Source organism: Portunus trituberculatus, chromosome 6 (genome assembly GCF_017591435.1).
Source record: "Portunus trituberculatus isolate SZX2019 chromosome 6, ASM1759143v1, whole genome shotgun sequence".
Classification (NCBI taxonomy): domain Eukaryota; kingdom Metazoa; phylum Arthropoda; class Malacostraca; order Decapoda; family Portunidae; genus Portunus; species Portunus trituberculatus.
Window position 1 is genome coordinate 393,161 of NC_059260.1, and position 15,000 is coordinate 408,160.

Below are 15,000 nucleotides of genomic sequence, written 5' to 3' on the forward strand. Positions count from 1 at the left end.
ATAGAAGGAAGAAGAGGAAGAGAATAGTAGTAGTAGTAGTAGTAGTAGTAGCAGTAGCAGTAGCAGTAGCAGTAGCAGTAGCAGTAGCAGTAGCAGCAGCAGTAGCAGCAGTAGCAGTAGAAGTAGAAGTAGAAGAAGAAGAAGTAGTAGTAAAAGTAGTAGCAGTAGTAGTAACAGTAGCAGTAGTAGTAGTAATACTAATATAAACACCACTTTTCATCATTTAATACTAACCAAACACCAAATCACCATTAACAACAACAACAACAACAACAACAATAATAACTTACTCGGAGATATGGCGAGGTCTGACAAGAGAGGAGGAGGGAGGATCAGGCAGTAGTCCTCCTCCTCCTCCTCCTCCTCCTCCTCCTCCTGGTGGTGCTGCTGCTGCTGTCGCTCCTCCTCCTCCTCCTCCTCCTCCTCCTCTCTCCTCCTCATATCTTTCTCTACTATCTCTACTGTGCCTTCTCTCTTTCTCTCTCTCACTTTCTCTCTTACTCTCCCTTCCTCGATCTCTTTCTCTCTCCCTCTCCTTCTCCCTCTCTCTCTCCCTCTCCCTCTCTCTCTCCTTCTCCCGTTCCCGATCTCTCTCCCTCTCCTTCTCTCTCTCCCTATCTCGCTCTCTCTCTTTCTCTCTCTCCCTGTCTCTTTCTCTATCTCTGTCTCTCTCAACATCTCTCCGTGATTCTCTCCGCGAGCTTCCTCTCTCACTTCTGTCCCAGCTTCTCTCTCTACTCCATGACCGTCTCTCTCTCTCTCTATCTCTGTCTCTCTCTCTCTCTCTATTCTCTCCCCTGTAAGTGCGCTGGTCTCTCTCTCTGTCTCTCTCTCTCTCTCTCCCGGTCAAATTCGCGTGGGTGTTCCTCCTCCCAGGCTTGTTTCACCTCCTCGTAGTCCATGGGAGAGCGTGGGGCCTGGGAGAGAGGGAGAGAGGGAGAGGGAGTGAGAGGTGGTGGTGGTGGTGGTGGTGAAAACAATGGAAATAAAAATAATGGACACAATAGATTAATAATATAAATGTCTCCCCTCTTCCCATTTTTCCCTTTCCAAATGCCCTTCACCTCTCTCCCCTCCCCTCATCTAATCAAACACCCCTCTCCCCCTCTTTCTTTCCCCTCCAGAACACCCCTTACTCTCCCTTTTACCTGCCAAACACCCCTTTTCTCCTCTTTCCTCTTCTTTTTCCCCTCAAAATTCCTCTTTCCTCTCCCTCTCTCTTCCCCTCATCCTTTTCCCCACCAAATACCCCTCTCCCCTTTCCTTTCCTCCCAAAATCACCCTCTTTCCCCTCTTTTCCCCTCAAACACCTCTCACCCCCCTCCTCCTCCTCTCCTCTCTCTTTTTTCCCCTTCCAACACTCCTTACCCTCTCTCTCTCTCTCTCCTTTCCCCTTCCCTCTCCCTCCCAGAACACTCTTTCCCCTCTCTTTTCCCCTCAAACACCCCTCTCTTCTCTCTTACCTACCCAACACCCCTCACACACACACTCCCTCTCCTCTTTTTTCCCCTCACAACACCCCCTTTCCCCTCTTTTCCCCTCACAACACCCCTCTCCCCTCACACTCACACATTCCCTGGTCTCCTCCAGCCAGTCTCTTATCCGGTCATGGGTGTTGAGCTTCTCCGGGGGTGGGTGTGCTGGGGTGGGGGCTGAGGGCTGCACCGGGGCTGAGGGCGGCACCGGGGCTGGCTTGGGGGTCTTGGTGGGGGCCGGGGCTGGGTGCTGGGGCGGGGCGGGGGACGGTTCCCTCTGCACTTTGGTGACATGGCCATAAACAGCGAGGGTGATGGTGTTGTAATTCCCACGAAGGAGTAAGCCGTCGGTGGGGACCTGTTTGGTGTTGTGGTGGTGTTGTTGTTGTGGTGGTGAGGGAAAAAGGATGAATTAGTGAAGGAAATGGAATAAGGGAGGGAAGGAAGGGAAATTGGTGGTGTTGTGTGGTGTTGAGGGGAAAAATGTGGTGTTTTTGGTGGTGAGGGGAAAAATGTGGTGGTGTGGTGTTGTGTTGTGTTGTAGTGGTGGTGGTGAGAGAAAAGGGAAATTATTTTCTCTCTCTCTCTCTTTTACACACACACACATCTCTCTCTCTCTCTCTCTCATTCCCTCACAGATGCAAACCTTCTCAAAATCACACACACACACACATCTCTCTCTCTCTCTCTCACTCATCTTCTAAAAACTACACACATAACCATTCTCTTTCTGTCTCTCTCTCTGACGTACCTTCTTCTCAAAGTCCATGTGAATCTTGCCCTGCTGGTTGTACTGAAGGCAGCCCACACTCTCGAAGGTCCCCGCCCCGCGCTTGCTTAGGTCATTCACAAAGAACTCAATCTCAAACTGGCTGGGGTTGGTGGCTCTGTGGGGTTAGGGGTGGGTTAGGGGAGGGAGGGTGAGAGGAGGGAGGAAAAGGAGTGGAGAAGAGAGAGAGAGAGAGAGAGAGAGAGAGAGAGAGAGAGAGAGAGAGAGAGAGAGAGAGAGAGAGAGAGAGAGAGAGAGAGAGAGAGACTTTAATAACCCAAACAAACACAAACTAAATACAAACACACAAAAATATATTACAACAACAACAATGACAATACTCTCTCTCTCTCACACACACACACACACACACACACACACACACAGACTCACCCCAAACGCACACCACCAGGGAAGTCAGCCTGTACCCGCGCTCCAAGAGGGATGGCCCGCACCTCTGTCACCTGTACAGGCCGCGGGAACTGTACCAGGTCCAGCTGTACCTTCTGTGTGGAGAGAGAGAGAGAGAGAGAGAGAGAGAGAGAGAGAGAGAGAGAGAGAGAGAGAGAGAAGTAGTAGTAGTAGTATCTATTTATCTAAGTTATTTCTCTCTCTCTCTCTTCATTAAATTCTCTCTATCTATCTATCTATGTATTATTTTTTATCTTTTTTCCAGTCATCAATTTATCTATCAATTTATTTATGAATCTAATTATTTTCCTCTTTATCTGTCTTTCTTTTTATTTATTTATTTTTTTTGTGTGTGTCTCTGTCTAATGCATCTTTTAATACGTCTGTCTGTCTGTCTGTCTATCCTGTCATTATCTATCTATCTATCTCTTTCCATTATCTATCTAAATCTATCGTTGCCATTCTGTCAATCTTTTCTTACTGTCTATCTTCAAGTTCTGTCTATTATCTATCTGTCTAACTGTCTATTGATGTCTGTGTCTATATATCAACTTATCTATTCGTCTGTCTGCTTGTTTGTCTATATACTTTCATTCTAACCTCTGTCTGTCTATATGTCTTGCTGTCTGTTTATATTTCTGTCCATAATCTTTGTCTGTCTGTCTAAAAAGCCTCTATGTCTGTCTGTCTCTGCAACTGTCAACTGTCTAGCAACCTGTCAAAATATTTATAACCATACCCTGTTTGTCTGTCTGTCCGTCGGTCTAAATATTTCTATCTATAACCAGTCTACCTGTCAATTGTCTTAACCTGTCTGTATGTCTGTCAGTCTGTCTACTAACCTGTCTAACTGTCAATTAACCTGTCTGTCTGTCTGTCTGAACCCTCCACTCTAAAGCAACAATGAAACACAAACCACACTTCACATCTCTCTTATCTCCAACTCCCTCTCTCTTTCCCTCTCCCAGCGCCCTCCCCTCATTCCTCTCCCTCTGCGGCGCCTCTCTCTCACTCACCTCGCTCACTTCATGGGAGAAAGTGTCGAAAAATAGCAATTCATTCATGTCTCCGGCGAGTTAACCACTAGTAAACACAACAATGACGTCACCACACCCACGCCGGCCTCAGGGGATACGAGACGCCATTATTTATTTATTTACTTTATTGTTTTGTCTTTCTTTTTATGTGTGTTTGTTGTATTATTTTGTTATTTATTTATTTTTGCTGTTTTTTTATCTTGTTCTTGGTTTTTCTCCTATTTGTCTTTTTATTATTTAGGTTTGTCAGTGTGATGTTTTTTGGGGTGTGTGTGAATTTTTAAGTTTATTTAGTTATTTTGTGTTTTTAGTGTGTTTTTATTTTATTCGAGTATTTTTGTGCTATGTGTATGATGTTTTTGTGTTCTTTTGGGGAAATTTTAAAAGTATTGCATCAGCCGTGGGGAGAAAACTTGTGAATGGAAATGGCAAAAGTACATTTCCAAATTCTCAACCTTTCTCAAATGTTTTCATGATTTATCAATAAAATTAATTACAATAAACAAAAAAATATGGAAAATATGATAAATTGAATGAAAAAAATAATAAATTGACACATGGGGTACTGAAATAACCGTTACTTACTAATCTATCCCTTTTATTACAAAATTATCCACTTAAAATTATCACAACTAATTTAATACACCATTTTAGAGCATTATTTACCAACAATTTACATTATTTCCAGTTAATAATTATGCCGGAAATATTGTTGTTGACATGCACCGCAGCAGAGAGGCAACGTGAGGCGTGCACCACCGGCGGGCGGCGCTGACACAGGTGAGGCCTTAACACCACCCACCTAAGCACCCTGGCCACACCACACACCCACCGCACATCACCACGCATGACCTCTGACCTGACCTGCGTGCTGGCTACCTTCTAAACCCCTCAATCATTAATTATAAGAGAAAATTGTATCCTTCAATTTCCTTTCACTTTCTTCCGTCAATATTTTTATCTTATTTTAATTTTTACGGCTTATTGGTGGTGTTTCCCGGGGAGTTGCGTGGTGGTGTTGATAGTTCGAGTGTGCTGGTGTGTGGTGTGTCACTGGTGTGTTTCTGAAGGCGCCCTGTGTGTTATATCTAGTGGATTTGATACGACACCTGTTTCGTTATTGTGTACGTATCAGTGTTGCTTTGATGTTCTTAGCCTGTGTGTGTGTGTGTATGTATGTGTGAGTAGTAGTAGTAGTCAGTGAAGGGTCAAATTACATAAATGGCATTACATATGTTAACTCTTACATTAGCATAGTTATATATCTGATTACATAGCTGGCTAGTAATTATTTTGGGTCTTTAAGGTGTGTGTGCGTGTGTGTGTTTTTTGGTAATTTTGTTCTCAGTTATATAATTTCTGAATTCCTTGCCTGATTCTGTGTTTCATCATTTTCCTTCTTTTTCTTTCTTTTTTTTCTTCCTTCTTCCTTTTCCTCCTTTTCCTTTGTCTTAAACTACTACTACTGTCTGCTCTACTGAACTGCTAACTACTACTACTCTCTACTACTCTCATACCTATTCTGTCCATCTTCCACTATCACCACCACTGTAAACTCTGGAACTACTACCTGTGTCTACAATTCTCCACATTTTCCTCTTCCCCTTTCAACAAAACTTAAACTACTACTACTACTACTACTACTACTACTACTACTAATACCAACCACCAACAACCACCACCACCACTCACAACCCTTCTCTCCACAGACAAGACCAGCAAACCACCAATCACTACTCTCTGCTCACCCACTACCACTACTACACACACACAGAGACACCACCAACAACCACCACTACCACTCACAACCCTTCTCTCCACAGACAAGACCAGCAAACCACCAATCAGCTCTCTCTGCTCAGCCCACCACCACCACACACACACAGAGAGACACGCACACAAGCCGCCACAATGCCGCTCTTCTGCCGCTACTACGCGCAGAAGTACCCTGAGGTGGATGATGTGGTAATGGTAACAGTGCGGAGTATTGCCGAGATGGGCGCGTATGTCCACCTGCTGGAGTACAACAACATAGAGGGCATGATCCTTCTGTCCGAGCTCTCCCGTCGACGTATTCGCTCAATGAACAAGCTGATCAGAGTGGGCAAGACTGAGCCAGTGGTGGTCATACGAGTGGATAAGGAGAAGGGTGGGTGTGTGTGTGTGTGTGTGTGTGTGTGTGTGTGTTGTGGTGTTGAGAGAGAGAGAAGAGTGTGTGTGTGTGTGTTGTGGTGTTGAGAGAGAAGTGTGTGTGTGTGTGTGTGAGAGAGAGAGAGAGAGAGAGAAAAAGTTATAAAAACCAAAATATGCCAAAAAGGAATGAAATTTGAGAGAGAGAGAGAGAGAGAGAGAGAGAGAGAGAGAGAGAGAGAGAGCAGCTATTGTATATATATTTGAATCAGAATGGCAAGTGTCTGTGTGTCTGTGTGTAAGATATATAAGAGAGAGATAGAGACAGACATAACCTAACCTAACTTTTTTTCTCTTCCTCTCCCCACTCTCCCACTCCCACTCCAAATCTCCCTCACCCCTCTCCCACTCCCCGACATTCTACCTCTGACTCCCTCTCCCTGGCTCTCCCTCACCCTCACCCTCCCACACACCCTCTCCCCACCAACTCCCTCCATACCAGGTTACATTGATCTGTCTAAGAGGCGCGTATCAAAGGAGGATGTGGAGAGATGCACCGAGAAGTTTGCCAAGGCTAAGGCAGTGAATTCCATCATCCGGCATGTTGGAGAGCTGCTCAACTACACCTCGGAGGAGCAGGTGGAGAATCTGTACACCCGCACTGCCTGGCACTTTGAGGAGAAGTACAAGAAACAGGCATGTGCTTATGATGTCTTCAAGCAGGCTGTCATGTGAGTGCTGGGGTGTTTGTTGGAGGTGTTTTGGGTGTTTGTGTGTGTGTTGGGGTATTGGGGTGTTTGTTGGGAGGTTTGTGTGTGTGTGTGTGTGTGAGACTTATTTTACCTTACATCACCTCACCTTACCACACCACCCCATACCATACCATACCATACCATACCATACCACACCACACCACACCACACCACACCACACCACACCACACCACACCACACCACACCACACCACACCACACCACACCACATCAAACCTAACCTAACCTAACCTAACCTAACCACACCACACCACACCACACCTAACCAAACCCAACCCAACCCAACCCAACCCAACCCAACCCAACCCCACCCCCAGACCTAACCCTCCCTGGTGCCCCACACAGCGACCCCACGATCCTGGAGGAGTGTCAACTGGACGAGGAGACGCGTAGTGTACTGCTGACACAAATCCAACGGAAGCTGCTGAGTCAGGCCGTCAAGATCCGCGCTGACATTGAAGTTTCCTGCTTTGAGTACGAGGGCATTGACGCGGTGAAGTCTGCCCTGCGCGGTGGTATTGAAATGTCCACCAACGAGATTCCCATCAGGATAAACTTAATTGCACCTCCTCTCTACGGTATGTGTCTGTCTGTCTGTTTGTTTGTCTGTCTGTCTGTCTGTCTGTCTGTCTTTTTTTCTCATTTTTGTTGCCCTTCAAGTGTTTGTCTTATCTTTTTATTTGTTTCTTGTATTTTGTTGCCCTTGATGATTTTTCCTCCTCTTACACAGAAAAAAAAGTATATTGTTTCTCTTCTCTAGGGTGTCTGTCTGTCTGTCGTTTTGTTATTTTTCCCCTCATTTTGTGTTGCCCTTAGCCAGTTTTTCATTCTTATACAAAAAAGTAAATTGTTCCTCATCTCTACCCTTCCTTCCTTCCTTCCTTCCTTACCCTTCCTACCCTCCCTTCCCCTTCCTTCCTTCCCTACCCTACCGTACCCTACCTTTCCCTTCCTTTCCCTTCCCTTCCCTTACTTGACCTGCCCTCCCATGGTTGCAGTGATGACGACGCAGACCACAGAGAAGCAGGACGGGCTGAGGGCACTGGAGGGAGCCATTGAGAAGGTCACCAGTGTCATCAAGGAGTTTGGTGGCACCCTCACTGTTAAGATGGCACCCAAGGTAAGACACAGGGGCAGAGAGAGAGAGAGAGAGAGAGAGAGAAATTATTGGTTTGACTACTACTACTAAGAGAGAGAGAGAGAGAGAGAGAGAGAGAGAGAGAGAGAGAGAGAGAGAGAGGAGAGGAGATGAGGAGAGAGAGAGAGGGGGGTCAAAATTATTGTTTTGACTACTACTAAGGGAGAAGGAGAGGAGATGGAGAAGGAGATGGAGATGGAGAGAGAGAGAGAGAGAGAGAGAGAGAGAGAGAGAGAGAGAGAGAGAGAGAGAGAGAGAGAGAGAGAGAGAGAGAGAGAGAGGGTAAAAATTATTGGTTTGACTACTACTACTATGGAGAGAGAGGGGTGGATAGAGAGATGGAGAAGGGAGAGAGAGAAAGAAGGGAGATGAGAGGGGAGGGAGAGAGAGAGAGAGAGAGAGAGAGAGAGAGAGAGAGAGAGAGAGAGAGAGAATACTATTAAGACAAATATGCTTAAGATTTTGATAGTTTAAGACAATTATTTATATACACATTCATGTATTCTAAGCTTAATCCTAGCCATTAAATTCTCCTTAAACACTATTACAGGGAATCTAATCCTTTAAAATCACCATTGAACACCATTGTAGGGAATCCATTCCTTTAAAACCCTCTTTTGAACACCATTATAGGGGATTTAACTCTATTTTTCCACCAGATTGTGACGGATGTGGAGGAGGCGGACTTGGCAAGGCAACTGGAGAAGGCAGAGGAGGAGAACAGGGAGGTGGCGGGAGATGATGATGATGAGGAGGAGGAGGAGGGGATGGGAGATTTGCCAGTTGATAGTGAAGAGGAGGAAGGAGAGAAGAAGGGAGAGGAGGAGGCGAAGGAGGAGGAGGAGTAAGAGGAGGATTAGTAAGGTGAGAGGAAGGAGGAGGTTAATTGGAGGTGAGAGAAGGATGACTGTCTCTCTCTCTCTCTCTCTCTCTCTCTCTCTCTCTCTCTCTCTCTCTCTCTCTCTCTCTCTCTCTCTCTCTCTCTCTCTCTCTCTCTCTCTCTCTCTCACCTTTTCTCTTTCGTCCTGGTTTGGAGGAAAAAATTGAAAAAATACTACTTACTTTTTCTCTCTCTCTCTCTCTCTCTCTCTCTCTCTCTCTCTCTCTCTCTCTCTCTCTCTCTCTCTCTCTCTCTCTCTCGTCCTGCTTTGGTGTAAAAAAATAGAAAACACCACTTTTTCATCCAATGTGAAAGTGAAAGGAGAATTTTTTAGCGATTTTTTTTGTCATGGAAGGGTTGAAGGCATTGATGGACGGACGGACAGACAGACAGACAAGAAAAAAAAACCTGACATGGGGAAGCAAATAATGGTAATAAAAGGCAAAGTTAAGTAATACATGCTGTTATTTTTTACTCTTGCAATTTTGTTTTCCTTCCTGAATAAATTAAAATCACAGAAAACTATTTTTTTTCTAATTTTACATCAATAATAATAATAATAATAATAATAATAGTAATGCATTTTTTTTATGTCTATTATATTTACTATCTATATATACTGCAATATGTCAAAGGTATTTTCTAAAGCAAAGCGAATTTACAAAGATATTTTTCTCATATTTTACAAACCTCAGAGTTAGACGCAAGTAGAAAGTGTCGAGTTATCCAGTTCCTCACTCTATTTAGCCCCTTCAGTACCATGACACGTTTCCATATTCATTCTGGTAACTATTTTGTGATTTTGTACAGCTTCAGAAACTTATGGGGGCAGTTAAAATGGTGAAGACTGGCCATTAATCTTCTGACCTCCATAGACCCTTTGCTAGTGTCAATAAAATGGTCTTATCATAGCCAAACTGTCCTAAAATGCTCTAAATACATGCTAAACTGTCCTAAAATGCCCCAAATACATGCCAAGGTGTCCTAAAATGCCCTAAATACATGCCAAATTGCCTTAAAATGCACCCCCCCAAAAAACGAGCCTCCATATTCATTCTGGTGACTATTTGGTGATTTTCTACAGCTTCTGAAACTTATGTGAGGGATTAAAATAGTGAAAACTGTGGTCATTAATCTTATGGCCTCCATAGACCCTTGCTAGTGTCAATTAAATGGTCTAATTGCACACAAATCTCAAGGTAAAAAATGTGTCCCAGTACTGAAAGGATTTAAGATTACAACAAGAGGGAATAATGTTAAGTTCCTCTCACTGTCTCAAGATTCTGTAGCAAGAGGGAAATATGTTTTTAATCTCTTCAGTACCAGGACACATTTTCACATCCTGGTTACTATTTGGTGGCTTAAAACAGCTTTAGAAACATTTGTAGAGACTGGCCATTTTTCTTTTGACCTCCATACACTTCCTAGTGTCAATAAAAATGGTCTAATCGCACACAAATCTCAAGGTAAAAATGTGTCCCAGTACTGAAGGGATTAAGATTACAACAAGAGACAAATATGTTTAGTCCCTCACTGTCTCAAGATTCCATAACAAGAAATAAGGATGTTTTTAATAGTACCAGTAAGTTACATCCTTCAATTTTATAACTAGGATGTCAGGGAAAGCTGTTTGGATTGTACCAGTTTGTTTTATTTTGACCATATTATAACAACACATCAGGGAAAGTGTTTGGATTATTAATTTCTTTCACTCATCGCAAAACTCCACCAGGACATTAACCTCTTCAGTACCAGGATGGGTTTCCATATTCATTTTGGTGACTTGGGTGATTTTCTACAGCTTCAGAAACTTGTGTGGGGGTTAAGATAGTGGAGACTGTGGCCATTAATCTTCTGACCTCCATAGACTCTTCCTAATGTCTATAAAATGGTCTAATTGTACTCAAATCTCAAGGTAAAAATGTGCCCCAGTACTGAAGGGTTTAAGATAGTAAAAACTGGCCATTAATTTTCTGACCCTTCCTAATGTCAATAAAATGGTCTAATTGTACACAAATCTCAAGATAAAAATGTGTCCCAGTACTGAAGGGGTTAAGATGAAGTGTTCTGAGTAATTATTTTCTTTATTCCTTTCTCAGTTTGTAAAAGAACATCAATTTTTTTCATTCTGTAGCAAAATTTTACGTCATACATCAAGATAAACTTTTGAGTACCAATTCTTTACTTTCTGTCTAAATCTTGACAACAGCATCAAAATCAGCTGTTTTGAGTACCATTTCCTTTCACTCAGTCTCAAAATGTTAAGATAAAATTAACATGATTTTAGTACCAATGATTAACTTTCTATCAAAACTTCCTACATTATCATCAAAATAGCTGTTTACAGTACCATTTCCAATCACAGGCCACTAAATTGACCTGTTTTGAGTACCAATTCTTGTACTTGATCAAAATGTCTACTATAACATCGAAATAAGCTGTTTAGATTACCATTTCCTTTCACTCATTCTCAAAACTCTCAGGTCACTAAATTGAGCTGTTTTGAGTACCATTTCCCTTCACACACACTCAAAACTCTAAGATCACCAAGTTGATGTGTTTTTTTGAGTACCATATTCAATTTCTCTTCCTTTTTTTTTTTTTTTTTTTAATGTTACAAGTTATGACAAGGTGGTTTCCGAGAGATGATGGTGGAGTGGTAGCGGGTAGCGGCGTGTCAGTGCTTGTGGGGGAGGGGGGGGTAAATGGCTGGCTGGCGGGCTGTGTTGGTCTGGTTTGGGTTCATTGGCGGGGCGGGGCAAGGCAGAGTGGGGGGGCCAAGATGAGGGTACGTTGAAGGAAGGCAGCCGCTGTAACTTTGATGTTTTGTACTTTTCATTAATGGTTAAATATATAATAATGAAGAAAAAGAGTACTGTATTTTATTGTCACTGAAACTGGTAAGTGTTTGTGTTGCCAGAGAGAGAGAGAGAGAGAGATAGCCTATATCTTTCGTTGGCTTTGAAAACAGACGAAAGAGAATTGTATGTTTAATTTGACTACTGGGGACATGAACGGAGGAAAATGTGTGATGGTGAACAGTGAGCTCACCATCTATACAGAGGCAACCATGGATGGCAACACGAAGGAATACAGCCACGAGGAACACGCGGATTGGTCCACACCGCCATACTGCGCTAAATCATTCTAGAACACTTCCGCGCCTCACAGCATCTTCACTTTTCAAAGGACTCGAATTGAAGTGACACGCGTTTTTAAGGACGTTTCTATAATTCTAGCGATATGTTAGCAACTTTCATGCATTATCAACTTTACAAATACTCTTTAGAACTCTGCTAATCGTCTCTGTGGTCCTTGAAAATGATCGCGGTGAGAGAGGAAGCGCATAGGCTACCTTCCCTTTACATCACTCCAATCCACCGCCTCTCTGAAACGCACCACCAAACTGAAGACGCTGGAGTTAGTAAGCTCGCTAGACGGTGTGAAGCGGCACGGCGGCAGCAGGGTGGGAGGAGACGCGCCACCACACCCTGCCACAGCTCCACCCTGAACCACACCCCAAGTATCGGGTTGAGCGCTGTCCCCACCACCGCCAGGCAGTAAATCACGGCGTGGACCGGGAAGGGCAGCAGCTCCCGCGCCCTGGCGTAGTGGATCCGCAGCGTCCAGTAGGGAAGCTGTGTCACGGCGAAGACCAGGGTCAGGGAAGCCAGCAGGCGGGCAGAGCGAGGCAGCGTGAGGGTCTTGGCGGCAGCAGGAGCGGCGGCGGTAGTGGTGGTGGTGGTGACGGCGGGCGCGGACTCTCTCCCGCCAGTTCCTGCCTCCGCCGCGGCTCGCTGAATTCGCTCTCGCGGTGAATTGTCGCTGCTCGCTCTCCCGACACTCGGCGGCTCCTTCTTCAGCAGCACCAGGGTGAGGGAGGCCACCAGCACCGCCAGGGGCAGCAGGAACACCAGCAGGAGACACACGAACAGCCCGTCATGGGTGTGGATGAGGAAGAGCGGCGCCTCCAGACACATGTCGCCCTTCCGGAATATCCCCAGGCCCGTGAGGGTGAACAGCACCACCCCCGCCACCCATGCTACCGTCACCGCCGCCCGCAGCACGCTTCGGCGGGTATGGGCGGGGAAGCGGTGTGGCTGTGTGGCGAGGAGGGAGTCCAGGGCCAGGCTGGCGAGGAACACAATGCTGGCCACCATTCCCAGCTGCATGAGGGCGGGATTAAACACACACGCCCACGGGTGCTTGTCCGCCACCACCGTCACCACCATCAGAGGCTGGCCCACCTGCACGCAGGCGTCGGCGATGGCCCGGTGCAGCAGGTACAGCCCCGTCAGGCTGTACCGACGCGCACCACCGCCCGGGCAGCACAGCAGGCCCGCCACCACCAAGTTTCCCACCAGCCCCACCACCGCCGCCAACGTCACTATGATCACCATGGGCACCGCCGCGTCCCGCTGCCCCTGCCACACCGGGTAGCCCGGCCACCAGTCAGCCAGCAGCCCGGGACTCTTCAGCCGCGAGTCAGCCAAGTCATCAGCCTGAAGGAGAAACACACGCTCAGGTGAGAAATCCCGCGCTACCCTGCCATGCCCTGCCCTGCCATACCCTGCCATGCTGTCTTGCCCTTCCCTGCCCTGCCCTGCCATGCCATGCCATGCTGCTGCCTTCCCGTGTGTGTTGTGCCCCCTGCTACGAGAGAGAGAGAGAGAGAGAGAGAGAGAGAGAGAGAGAGAGAGAGAGAGAGAGAGAGAGAGAGAATCTGACACTTTAAAACACAGAGCTTGTAAAATAATAATAATAATAATAATAATAATAATAACATGATGGATAACATTGTGTGCTTACCGTGAGTGGCCTGCCCGTGATAGCACCGCCACCACCACCACCACCCAGCACTTCAGTAACCATGTTCGCGTCACTCACTTCACTCTCTCACTTCACAACGCTCATCTCAGTCCATCACAGAGTCTTCCTCACTGTGACAACTTGGACAGAAGCACAACACTCATTTACCGACAAGTTTCCTTCACTCGTTGACTGTTTTGCGAGATGTCCTTTGAAAGTTTGTGTATGATAGGCTTCGATTATTAATATTTCTTTATTTTTCAGTGTATTTCTACTATGTCCTTTATTTAGCCTAGTATATACTTATTTTTAGGTTATTTTTTGCAAAGATGTCATCTATTAGTATTAAATATCCTTTCGTTCAATATAAATTATGTTTTTTGACTTAAAATTGCATCCCTTAACCTCTCCTGTACCATGACGCGTTTTCAAATTCTTTGTTTTACTATTGAACGATTTTCTACAGCTTCGGAAACTCATGTGGGGGATTAAAATAGTGAGGACTGTGGCCATTAATCTTCTACTCCCCATAGACCCTTCCTAAAGTCAATAAAATGGTCGAATCACACCCAAAACTCAAAGGTAAAATGCGTCCCAGTACCAAAAGGGATAAGTGGCGGGTTTTCAAGCGCGTTTTTACGGTTCTAGTGACAGATTAACAACATTTCCTCATTATTAACAGGAAAAACGCCCTTGAGAGAGAGAGAGAGAGAGAGAGAGAGAGAGAGAGAGACGTTACAATACACTAGATTCCGCTGGTTGACACACGCACACACACACGCACATACTGTTAGCTATACTCTGTGTTGTCCCAGCCTTGCCTCTCACAGCGCGGTTGCAACACAGCGCCACTCTCTCTCTCTCTCTCTCTCTCTCTCTCTCTCTCTCTCTCTCTCTCTCTCTCTCTCTCATTAATTTTGTTCTTCCTTTCCTCTCTTTTTTCTTACTCGTTCATTTCTTTATATCTCTTTCTTTATATTCTATCTCCCCTTCATTCTCTCTCTCTCTCTCTCTCTCTCTCTCTCTCTCTCTCTCTCTCTCTCTCTCTCTCTCTCTCTCTCATATAAAAACAAATTCTTATCTCTATTTTTATATGTTGACCACTTAAATGTATGCTGGTGGGAGGAGGAGGAGGAGGAGGAGGAGGAGGAGGAGCGGGTTGACCATTGCGTTGTCATATCTCCCTCTACACCTACATAAACTCCTCTTCCTCTTCCTCTTCCTCTTCCTCCTTCTCCTCCTCCTTCTCCTCTTCTTCCTCCTCCAGAATTCTCTCATATGATCGCTTTCCCTTTTATCCCTCTTTAGATCTTCCCTTAGTAGGAGGAGGAGGAGGAGGAGGAGGAGGAGGAGGAGGAGGAGGAGGAAGAAGAGGAAGACAACAGCAGACCAACTGAGCCTTACTTTTCTGTTTGCTGACCAACGTAAAAAGAGGAGGGGGAGGAGGAGGAGGAGGAGGAGGAGGAGGAGGAGGAGGAGGAGGAGGAGGAGGAGGAATACATAGGAATACATAGGAAAGGCGAGTGACAGGAGGCCTTGCGACTTATAACGTGGTCACTCGTTTACTAAACTACATGTA

The 15,000-nt window shown here is 45.3% G+C and overlaps 3 protein-coding genes and 1 pseudogene across 5 annotated transcripts in view; 2 read left to right on the forward strand and 2 right to left on the reverse strand.

Annotated features, from left to right (window-relative positions):
- LOC123516818 (protein virilizer-like) overlaps positions 1 to 3,778 on the reverse strand; it is a 15,883-nt gene extending 12,105 nt beyond the window's left edge. Inside the window, 4 exon segments of the mRNA XM_045276520.1 lie at positions 1,566 to 1,833; positions 2,227 to 2,362; positions 2,638 to 2,750; positions 3,672 to 3,778. Of these exon segments, the coding sequence (XP_045132455.1) occupies positions 1,566 to 1,833; positions 2,227 to 2,362; positions 2,638 to 2,750; positions 3,672 to 3,719 (565 nt within the window). The 5' untranslated portion in view covers positions 3,720 to 3,778.
- A 771-nt stretch (positions 3,779 to 4,549) lies between these two features.
- On the forward strand, positions 4,550 to 12,786 carry LOC123516823 (eukaryotic translation initiation factor 2 subunit 1-like). The gene is made up of 9 exons (XM_045276531.1): positions 4,550 to 4,816; positions 5,516 to 5,841; positions 6,325 to 6,553; positions 6,940 to 7,172; positions 7,593 to 7,714; positions 8,392 to 8,568; positions 12,137 to 12,298; positions 12,476 to 12,689; positions 12,779 to 12,786. Exons 2-9 carry the CDS (start codon positions 5,604 to 5,606, stop codon positions 12,784 to 12,786), a joined length of 1,383 nt encoding a protein of 460 aa, XP_045132466.1. The 5' UTR covers positions 4,550 to 4,816; positions 5,516 to 5,603.
- On the reverse strand, positions 11,590 to 14,216 carry LOC123517307. 3 transcript variants are annotated; one of them, XM_045277266.1, is made up of 3 exons: positions 14,161 to 14,216; positions 13,422 to 13,723; positions 11,590 to 13,114 (listed from the first exon to the last, which is right to left on the reverse strand). In XM_045277266.1, the coding sequence occupies exons 2-3, from the start codon at positions 13,482 to 13,484 to the stop codon at positions 11,975 to 11,977; spliced, it is 1,203 nt and encodes a 400-aa protein (XP_045133201.1). In that variant the 5' UTR covers positions 13,485 to 13,723; positions 14,161 to 14,216; the 3' UTR covers positions 11,590 to 11,974. The 3 variants fall into 3 exon arrangements, with proteins under 3 accessions (XP_045133201.1, XP_045133220.1, XP_045133211.1); XM_045277285.1 differs by having other exon boundaries at positions 13,422 to 13,630; positions 14,161 to 14,199; XM_045277276.1 differs by having other exon boundaries at positions 13,422 to 13,713; positions 14,161 to 14,199.
- LOC123516835 overlaps positions 13,024 to 15,000 on the forward strand; it is a 96,237-nt pseudogene continuing 94,260 nt past the window's right edge.